The sequence below is a fragment of the Orycteropus afer genome, unplaced genomic scaffold, assembly GCF_000298275.1.
Source record: "Orycteropus afer afer isolate SDZICR_OR568_19922 unplaced genomic scaffold, OryAfe1.0 scaffold00168, whole genome shotgun sequence".
Lineage (NCBI taxonomy): Eukaryota > Metazoa > Chordata > Mammalia > Tubulidentata > Orycteropodidae > Orycteropus > Orycteropus afer.
Genome location: NW_006921755.1, coordinates 514,715 through 526,251, shown reverse-complemented (window position 1 = coordinate 526,251; position 11,537 = coordinate 514,715). Strand labels below are relative to the sequence as shown.

General features: G+C 39.3%; 1 protein-coding gene across 1 annotated transcript in view; it reads right to left on the bottom strand.

Moving 5' to 3' along the window:
* Positions 1–11,537, bottom strand: part of PLD1 (phospholipase D1) — a 233,712-nt gene that overhangs the window by 160,396 nt on the left and 61,779 nt on the right. The window contains exon 11 of the mRNA XM_007946610.1: positions 3,791–3,872. Coding sequence (XP_007944801.1) covers positions 3,791–3,872 — 82 coding nt within the window. The remainder of the gene's footprint in view (positions 1–3,790; positions 3,873–11,537) is intronic.

The window sequence follows — 11,537 nt, the reverse complement described above, 5'->3', positions numbered from 1 at the left end:
GAGGCGTTTCTTCACTCAGACAGCTGCTGGCTGCTGAGGCTGAGAAGCCCCAAGGTTGACAATTAAAAAGGCATAGTCCTGATGTTACCAAACCACATGGCAAGCCATTAACTTAAGTCCATTGTAAGTCCCATGGTTGGCAGAGCATAGCAGGATGCTGAGCAACAACACGGCTACATGCAGGGTGCAAGTGTGCCATAGGCTACAGACCATTCCCAAGCCTTCTTCTTATATACAGGAAGCAGACCACATTCCAAAGGCATTACTCAACTGCTTATGGTAGATCCCACCATGGAGTTGATTGCCAGTCTCATCATGGGGAATAACTACCACCAGCTGCCCAGCCAAGTTGACACAAAAACATAACCATCACGGTATCTCAGGTTGTTAATGATTCTTCCTCCAATCCTAATGCCACATTCTTCTTCATATAGTCCAGCTTCTCGGATTATTTGCTCAGCATACCCAGTGAATAAGTATGGTGAAAGGATACAACTCAGATGCAGTCCCTTCTTGATTTTAAACCATGTAGTATTACCTTTTTTTTTTTTTTTTTCCAAATGACAGCCTCCTGGTCTATGTATAGGTTCCTCATGAGTACAATTAAGTATTCTGGAATTCCTATTCTTCTCAATGTCATCCACAATTTGTTATGATCCACACAATCAAATGCTTTTGCAAAGTCAATGAAACACAAGTAAACATCTTTCTGGTATTCTTTGCTTTGAGCCAAGATCCATCTGACATCAGCAATGATATCCCTCATTCCACATCCTCTTCTGAATCCAGTTTGCATTTCTGAAGTTCTCTGTCGATACACTGCTACAATCATTTTTGAATTATCTTCAGTAAGATTTTACTTGCATGTGGTATTGATGACATTGTTCACTAATGTCCACATTCTGTGGGATCACCTTTCTTTGTAATGGGTACAAATATGGATCTCTTCCAGTTGGTTGGCCAGGTCTTCCAAATCTCTTGGCATAACCGAGTGAGTGCCTCCAGTGGGACATCCATTTGTTGAATCATCTCAATGGGTATTCCATCAATTCCTGGAGCCTTGTTCCTTGCCAGTTCTTTCAGTGCAGCTTTGACTTCTTCCTTCAACACCACTGGTTCTTGAACATATGCCACCTCCTGAAATGGATGAAGATCTACCAGTTCTTTTTGGTACAGTGACTCTGTATTCCTTCCATCTTCTTTTGATGCTTTCTGCATCATTCACTATTTTGCCTATAGAATGTTTCAATATCGCAATTCAAGGCTTAAATTTTTTTCTCAGTCCTTTCAGCTGAGAAATGCCAAGTGTGTTCTTCCCTTTTGGTTTTCTAACTCCAGTTCTTCACACAATTCATTATAGTTATTGGCTTTGTCTGCTCGAGCTGCTCTTTGAAATCTTCTGTTCAGCTCTTTTATCTTGCCATTTCTTCCATTTGCTTTGGCCACTCTCCATTCAAGGGCAAGTTTCAGAGTCTGTTCTGACATCTATTTTTGTCTTTTCTTTCTTTTTCATATTTTTAATGACCTCTTGCTTTCTTCATGGATGATGCTCTTGAAGTCATTCCAAAATTCTTCTGGTTTTTCAGTCACTGGTATTCAATGCATCAAATCTATTCTTTAGATGGTCTCTAAATTCAGGAGGGATGTATTCAAGGTCATATTTTGGCACTTGTGGACTTATTTTAATTGTCTTCAACTTAAAGTTGAACTTGCATATGAGCAGTTGATGGTCTATTCCATAATCAGCTCCTGGCCTGGTTTTGGTTGAAGATACTGAGCTTTTCCATCTCCTCTTGCCACAGATGTAGTGAAGTCTGGTGAAGTCCACATGTACAGCTGTTGTTTGTGTTGTTGAAAAAAGGGATTTGCAATGAATAAGTCATTGGTCTTGCAAAATTCTATCATGCGGTCTCCAGCGTTATTTCTGTCACCAAGGCCAAATTTTCCAACTACCAGTGATTCTTCTTTGTTTCCAACTTTTGCATTCCAATCACCAGTGATAAGCAACACATCTTGATTGCATGTTTGGACAATTTCAGAGTGTAGAAGTTGATAAAAATCTTCTATTTCCTCATCTTTGGCTTTGGTGATTGGTGTGTAAATTTGAATAATAATAGTATTGACAGGTCTTCCTTGTAGACATATGGATATTATCCTATCACTGACAGCATTGTACTTCAGGAAAGATCTTGAAACGTCCTTTGTGATGATGAATGCCATGGCAGTCCTCTTCAATTTGTCATTCTCAGCACAGTAGATCTTATGGTAGTCTGATTCAAAATGTCCCAAGCCTGTCCATTTCAGCTCCTAATGCCTAGGATATCAATCTTTATGCATTCCATTTCCTTTTTGATAACTTCTAATTTTCCTAGATTCATACTTTGTACATTCCATGTTCCGATTATTAATGGATGTTTGCAGCTGTTTCTCCTCAATTTGAGTCATGCTACGTCAGCACATGGAGGTCCTGAAAGACTTAGTTATCCATATCATTAAGGTTGGTTCTACTCTGATAAGGCAGCTCTTTTCCAGTCCTATTTTGAGTACCTTCCAACCTTATGGGTTTGTCTTCCTGCACTGTGTCAGACAATGTTTCCGAGCTCTTCATAAAGTTGCCCAGTAATGTATCAGACAGTGTTTCTCTGCTATTCATAAGGTTTTCCCTGGCCAATTTTTGAAAAGTGGATAGCCTCCTCCTTCTTCCTAGTGTGTCTTAGTCTGTAAGCTGCGTGTGAACCTGTGTACCATGTGCAACTCTGCTGGCATCTGAAACACCAGTGGCACAGCCTCAAGCTTCACAGCAACATACAAGCCCCACAGGATACAAACTGACAGACAAGTTTGTCTCCCCTAACTGTTGGAGACCACTGCACCCTCTCCTTACCTAATTCCTACCTGGAACCTGCCACTTTGTGGTCCCTGGCCTCTCCCTCCCTTTCCTGGCTCTAAGGGGCTTGGGGACTAGCCTTGACTCCTGCCCCTTTTTACCTGGATATCCTGCTGATCCAGAGGTCTCTGGCCTCTCCTGCTCCCTCCATTTCCTGGCTCTAGGGGGCTTGGGGCTTAGCCTTGCCTCCTGCCCCTTTTTTTTACCTGGATATCTTGCCACTCTAGAGGTCCCCGGCCTCTCCTGCTCCCTCCCTTTCCTGGCACTAGGGGGCTTGGGACAACTGAATTAATGTTCCTAATATAATCCAGGGGAGCTCTGGTAGCATAGTGCCTAAGGCACTTGACTGCTAACCAGAAGGCTGGAGGTTCAAACCCACCAGCCACTCCTTGGAAGGAAGGTGGGGAAACCTTTTTCCATAGTGATACTGCCCCAGAAACCCAAGGAGGGGTCGCTATGAGTCGGGGCCAACTCAACGGCAAATAACAACAACAACAACAATATAATCCAGGAGCTCTGGTAGCATATTGCCTAAGGCACTTGCTTGCTAACCTGAAGGCTAGCGGTTCAAACCCACCAGCCACTCTTCGGAAGGAAGGTTGGGCAATCAACTTCTGTAGTCATACCACCTCAGAAACCCAAGGAGGGGTCACTATGAGTTGGGGCCAACTTGACAGCACGTAACAACAACAACAACAACAACAATATAATCCATGCTATGAATTTATGTAGTCAAAGTAATAGAAAAAATATCAGAACCGAATTAACTGATATACACTAAGTAATACACTATTTATCAAACTCTAAAGAAAAGACTTATGAACAAATAGGAAGGACTTTGAAAAAGAAGAGACAATTCAGGGGAATAAACATTGCATCAGCATCTCTGTGTAAAGTACATACTGCTTTTCGTTTGAGAATACAGTCCAGTCTCCAGCGATTTCCTTCAACCACAGGGCGTTTCAGGAAGATTTCTGGACTCAACCTGGAATCATGAAAGCAGGATTTCAAACAACTGAAACAAAATATAGAATTCTGATTGTATCATAGGATGCAAAGGTAATTTCAGCCCAAATAACTCCATGACCATCCTCCACTGTAGTGGGCCATCTAAATTTTGCTAGGAGTTTAACATACCATTTCATACAAAGACAAGAGATTTTACCCATACAAAATGTCAATATCAAGGTCTCTCTCTCTGACACACACACACACACACACACATTTACACACATGTGGGCAGTGCTGATTGCACATCAACTGCCATTCTCAGCTGTCCACTTCCTTGCTGTCATAGCCTGCTTCCGATTATGTTGTTTGTTGTTGTTATATGCCATTGAGTCGGACCCAACTCATAGCGACCCCTCCTTGGGTTTGAACCACCAGCCTTCTGGTTAGCAGTAAAGTGCCTTAGGCACTATGCTACCAGAGCTCCCGCTTCTCATTATCGTGGGTGAATATTCTAGGTACTTATTTTCCCAGACTCCTGTGCAGCTAGAGCTAGTCATGGAAATGAGATTTCTGAGGAGGTACAAGTGAGGGTTACTGGGCAAAGTTTTTCCTCCTTGGTGAGAGAAAAAAAAACACAGAGCAGGGTGTGTCCTGTTGTGTCCTGTCCTCACTTCCAGCTTTGGGTCAGATGTTGTGTGGGGCATGATGCTTGGAGAGCTTCAACTATACTGAAACTCTAAGGGGAAGGCCCAGACCTCTGAAATCACTAAACTACTGCACCAACACTCTCACTCACTGACTGCCGTCAAGTCGATTTCAACTCATAGTGACCCTCCTTGAGTTTTCAAGGTAGTGTCTCTACGGAAGTAGATTGCCCAATCTTCCTTCCGAGGAGTGGCAGGTGGGTTTGAACTGCCAGCCTTCTGGTTAGCAGTCAAATACCTTAGGCATTATGCTATCAGAGCTCCCTAGGATAGTCTAACTCTGGACTTCTTGTTAAGTAAGACAAATAAATCCTCATTGTTTAAGCCACTTTTAGTTGAGTGTTATGTTACTCTGAGCTAAAAGCATTCTAATTGATAAACATACATATTGATTTCCTATACAAAGGAACAGTGTTCATGGGAACAGGGAGTTTTTTTGAGAAAGGAGTAAGAAAGATGTGCTGATACATGAAATGTTGCTAACACAAGAACAGAATCCTGGACCTTTCCTTTATAGCAGTGCCACAGGGCAGCTGGGAGTCCATAAATCCAACCAAACCCACTGCCATTGAGCCATTTCCAACCCATAGTGACCACCATAGGGTTTCCAAGGCTGTGAATCTTCACAGAGTCAGATTTCCTCATCTTCCTCCCAGAGAGCAGCTGGTGGGTTTGAAGTAGCCAACCTTCTGGTTAGCAGACAACTGCCTTACCCACTGTGCCACCCGAGCTCCTTGAGAGCACAGAAGTTTGAGTTAAATCTGTATGTGTCATTACTCTCCTCTAATGAGGTAAAATCAAGAAATAACAAAACAAAACTCTATGAGTTGACATTCTAGATCAAGAGAGGCAGAGTACACTGTGTAGGGTTTAAGTCCTTCTATCATCCTAGACTATTATATTGCCATGCCAGAGACTCCTCTAAGCATGGGAAAACAACAGGATTTGAAGTTACTAATGAGATCAAATAAAGACATTTTTCTCCTTAATTCAGTTAAAGAAATTAAACCTACAGATAAATTCTATCTAGAGAAGACACATATTGAGTAAGATAAATAAGTAAACAGAGAAATGAAGGAGTGCTTACAGTATGTTGTTCTGGTGCTGTTGAGTCCATTTTGATTCATAGTGTCCCCATGTAGCAGAGTAAAACTGTCCCACAGGGTTTTCTACACTGTAATCTGTGCAGAAGCAGATCACCAAGTCTTTTACTCACAGAACTGTGAGTGTGTTTGAACTATCAACATTTTGGTTAGTAGCCAGGTGCTTACCCATCATGCCACTAGGGCTCCTAGTGTATAGTATAAATATTTGCATATTTAGAGAGTAAATAGTCTCAAAGATAAAAGAAAGGGGTCGCTATGAGTCAGGCCGACTGGATGGCAAGTAATAACAACAACAACAACAAAACAAAAAAAATTCAACTACTAATAGGAAAAGCGTTAAGAATAATTTAAAGATGTTTAAGCACACAAGTACAAAATTGTCCACTGCTAGTTCACTGGAGCTGAGAGAGATCTAAAAACATAGACTCACTTGCAATAATTTTTTTTTTAATGTACACGTTAACTATGGGCTCAGAGGGCTTTAGTCTTGGAGACACTTTTAATGCTATACTTCAATTAAGTCTTTTGTATCCTTTATTTAACCCACAAGCATTATGTACCCTGTATGCAGAACATTCTGTTAGGTACTTTGGAGGATCTTAAGAAAGAATTCGAGGAGTCTTGAATATTGAGAATAATGCACAGAAAGATAAAAGACTATAAAATAAGTGCTATAAATATAAAATAAGTACAAATAAAGAAAGTAGCTATAAGTACCCAAATATATGAAAGCAATTATTAGATAGAAAAAGTTCAAAAGAATTGAAAATACTGCACTTCTTTGTATCTAGGCCACTAATGTTGTAAGATTCATCATTAATTTATGCACTACTAAGAAAGAAAAAGCTGATAATTGCAGTTGTAAGATGTTATTGAATGAAAGATGCTTTCTGATTTCAGAGATGTTAAAATATACTTCTAAAAAACATGTACCTCTTAGAAATATGAGAAAGATAAAATGTTTAAGATAAATAATCAAAGTTTCCATCTTAAGAAGAAGATAGAAAAAGAGTAAATGAAACCCATGGTTTAAAAAGTGAAATCCACCAATGTGATTCTCCACATTAATAGAAAAAAAAAAAAAAGAGAGAGAGAAAGAAAAATATCGCCAATTCAATAAATGCAGGAAAAAAAATTGATAAAATTCAATATCCATTCACAATAAAAACACTGAACAAATTACCAGTAAAAATGAAGTTCTTTGATGTAATAAAGGGAGCTACTCTACATTCATGAGTAAGTTTCAGAGTTTCTTCTTACATTCATTGTGGTCTTCTCTGTCTTTCCTGACTTTTAAACAACATTTTGATTTCTTCATGTTTGATATCCTTAGTATCATCCCACAACTTGTCTGTAGAATGGTTAAAGCAAACAGAGGAAATGATGATGTTGCAGAGCTGAACATAAGATTTAAAAGGATAGTTTAAACAGACAAAGTAAAGTATTATCATGAAATACGCAAAGATCTGGAGTCAGGAAACCAAGAGGGAAGAACACACTGGCATTTTTCAAGCTGAAGGAACTGAAAAATAAATAAAAACTCAAGAATCAGGTTGCAATACTGACGGATTCTATGGACAAAATACTGAATCACACAGGAAGCATCAAAGTGAGATGGAAAAAATATAGAGTCACTGTACAAAAAAGAATTGGTTGATATTCAGCCATTTCAGGATGTAGCATATGAATAAGAACCAATGGTGTTGAAGGAAGAAGTCCAAGCTGCACAGAAAGCACTGGTGAAGGACAAGGTATTGACAGAATACCAAACTGAGATGTTTCAACTAATGTATGCCACTCTGGAAGTACTCACTCATCTATGCCTACAAATTCGGAAGAAAGCTACCTGGGCAATAGATATTCCAAAGAAAGGTGATCCAAGAGAATGCAGAAATTATTGAATAATATAATTAGTATCACACACAAATAAAATTTGCTGAAGATAATTCAAAAACGGTTGGAACAGGACATTGACAGAGGACCTGCCAGAAACTCAAGTTGGACTCAGAAGAGGAATCGGATCAAGGTGATGTCAGATGGATCTTGGCTGAATGCAGAGGATACCAGAAAGATGTTTTCCTGTGTTTTATTGACTGTGCAAGGGCATTTGCAGTGTGGAATTATGAATAATATCATTACACAAGTTATGGATAGTATTGTGAAGAATGGGAATTCCAAAACAGTTAAGTGTGCTCATGTGGAACTTGTATATAGACAGAGGCAGTCATCCAAAAACAAGGGGACACTGCATGGTTTAAAATCAAGAAAGGAATGTGTCAGGGTTGTGTCCTTTCACCATATTTATTCAATCTGTATGCTAAGCAAATTATCTGAGAAGTCAGAGTACATGAAGAAGAATGTAGCATCATGATTGGAGGAAGACTCCTTAACAACCTGTAATATGCAGATGACACAGTCTTGTTTGGTGAAAGTGAAGAAGATTTAAAGGACTTAATGATAATGATCAAAGACTACAGCCTTCAGTATGTATTATACTTGAGTATACAGAAACTAAAAACCCTTACAAGTGAACCAATAAGCAACATCATGATAAAGGGAGAAAAGACTGAAGTAGTCAAGGATTTCATTTTCTGTGGCTCCACAATCAACACTCATGAAAGCAGCAGTCAAATGACATACTGTACCTGGCAGATCTACTGCAAAAGTTCTCTTTAAAGTGTTAAAAATTAAAGATGTCACTGCTAGGACTAACATGTGCCTGACCCAAGCCATGGTATTTTCAAATGCCTCATATGCATGAGGAATCTGAACAATACATAAGGAAGACTGAAGAAAAATTGATGCCTTTGAATTATGGTATTGGCAAGAATATTGAATATACCACGGATTGCAAGAAGGTTGCATTTTTTTCATTGTATATTCAAAGAACTCTTCTTGGAAGAAGTATAGCCAGTATACTCCTTAGAAGTGAGGATGGGGAGACTTTGTCTCATGTACTTCAGACATGTTATCAGGAGGGACCAGTGCCTGCAGAAGGATATCATGCTTGGTAAAGTAGAGAGTCAATGAAAAAGAGGAAGGCCCTTAATGAGCTGGACTGCACAGTGTTCGTAACAATGGGCTCAAACATAGCAATGACTGGGAGCATAGCTCATGATTGGGCAAGTGTTTCCTTTTGTTGTACATAAGGTGGCTATAGTTGGAACTGACTTGACAGTACCTAACAACAATAAATAGAACCTCTGAAAAAAGGTACCTCAGATTCATACTTAATTGTAAAAGGCTGAATAACCACTAAATTTAGAAACAAGGCAAGGATACAATTCTTACCATTTCTATTCAGTGTTTTACTGGTGACCCTTGCTAATGTAGTGAGGCAAGAAAATAAGTACAAAGCATATATACTAGAAAGGGAGAAGTAAGGTTATGTTTCTTCATAGGTCATATGATCATCTGCAGAGAAAACCCTAATGAATTTACAAACAAAAAGCTACTAGCACTACTAAGTGAACTTAGTAAGGTCATAGGATATAAAATCAATGTAAAAAATCAATTCCATTTCTGTGTGTTGGTAGTAAATAACTAAAAAATGAATTTTTAAAATATCATTGAAAATAACATAAAAAGCACAAAATACTCAGTGATAAGCATTATAAAATATGTGAAAGACCTGTACATGGAAAACTATAAAACATTGGCAAAAAAAAAAAAAAAAAAATGAACTAAGATTCATATAAATAGAGATATATTGACTGTTCTTCCACCATTTGTCTGTCAGTTTGCCATACTATGGTCACTTGCATGTTGCTGTAAGGCTGGAAGCTATGCCACCTGTATTTCAAATGCCAGCAGGATCACCCGTGGCAGGCAGGTTTCAGCAGTTTCCAGCCTAAGACAGACTTGGGAGGAGGACAGGGCCATCCACCTCTGGAAAAAAAAAAAAAATGTCACTGAAAAACTTATGAATAGCAGTGAAACATTGTCTGATACAGTGCTGGAAGATGAACCCTTCAGGTTGGAAGGCATTTAAAATACAACTGTGGAAGAGATACCTCCTAAAAGTAGAATCAACCTTAATGATGTAGATGGAGCAAAGCTTTTTGGACCTTCATTTGTTGATGGGGCATGACTCAAAATGTGAAGAAACAGCTGACAATATCCATTAATAATCAGAATGTGGAATGTACAAAGTATGACTCTAAGAAAATAGGATTTTGTAAAAAATGAACTGGAACATATAAAGATCAATATCCTAGGCACTAGTGAGTTGAAGTGGACTGGTATTGGCTATTTTGAATAAGACAATCATGTAGTCTACTATGCTGGAAATGATAAATTGAAGAGGAATGGATTCATCATCAAAAAGAGAATTTCTCAAGATCTATCCTGAAGTACAATGCTTTCAGTGATAGGGTAATAGCCATACATCTACAAGAAAGACCAGTTAATACAACTATTATTCAAATTTATGCACCAACGACCAAAGCCAAAGATGAAGATATTAAGTATTTTTTTTTACCAACTTCTGCAGTCTGAAATTGACCAAACGTGCAATCTAGATATATTTTTTACTGCTGATTGGAATGTGAAAGTTGGAAATCAAGAAGCACTGGTAGTTGGAAAATATGGCCTTGGTGATAGAAATGATATTGAAGAGTGCATGATAGAATTCTGCAAGAACAACAACTTATTCATTGCAAATACCTTTTTTCAGTGACAGAAATGATGGGTAACAGGTGGACCTTGCCAGATGGAATACAAAGGAATTAAATCCACTACATCTGTAGAAAGAGGTGATGCTAAAATTCAATATCATCTGTCAAAACAAGGCCAGGAACTGACTGTGGGCTTGATCATCAATTGCTCATATGCAATTCAAGGTGAAGCTAAAGGAAATTAAAAGAAGTTCATAGGAGCCAAAATATGATCTTGATTATATCCCACCTGAATTTAGAGACCATCTGAAGAAAAGATTTGATGCAATGAACAGCAATTACTGAAGAACAGATGAGTTGTGGGATGACATCAAGAACATTATACATGCATTCCAGCAAGATGGCAGAATAGGCAGACAAGCTACACAGAACCTCTGCAACAAAGCCATGAGAAACTAGTTGAAACCAAAACAGAAGATGGTCCTGGAACTCTGGGCTTTGAAGGAAAGGGATAAAGAAGTGGATTAAATATCAATGAGTACAAGAACCTGAATGAAACAGTAAGTAAAGAGACATAAGGAGCAGCAGAATGCCAGCTATCCTGAAGGCACAGCCATTTTGAATATTTCCCAATAGCAACCTAAGAATCAGCTCTGCTCACCATAGCCTAAAAGGGCAGGGACTATATTAGTGCCTGATGCCCAGAAGGGAGAACAGCGAGGAAGGGGATAGGTGGACCTGTGGACTACCAGCTGCTGTTCTGAGGGCACAGCCATTTTGGATGCTTGCAAGAGACAGGCACGGCCTTTTTGAGTGTGTGCAGGTAGTGTTCCTACCAAGACTGTGACCTAGGTCTGGGCTCTGCCTGCGAGCCAGCACAGACAACTCCAGTGGAGGCTGATGACTGGAGAGGTGTGATATTCCCCAAATTACTCTTGTGTCCCTCATCTTTTGGGTGAACAGGGGTGTGGCCATCCACCACCTCTACCCACCCTTTTGACCAGCAGAGGGGTTCCATCCTGGTCTGTGCCTTGGCAGAGTCTAGGTGCTGTACCCACCACCCACAGTTTTTTGTTCGTTTGTTTTTAAGTTATTCTTTTTACCTTTCTCTGTTCTTCCTTTTTTTTCCTCTTCCCATTTCCTGGTTCCCTTCTTTCTTTCATTACTTCCCATCCTTTGTTTTTCATGTTGCAGTTTTCCCTTTTTTTAAAAAAAAAAAATTTTACTCTTGCTCTTTTTTCTCATTCCTCCCTCCCAAGATATGGGGGGGGGG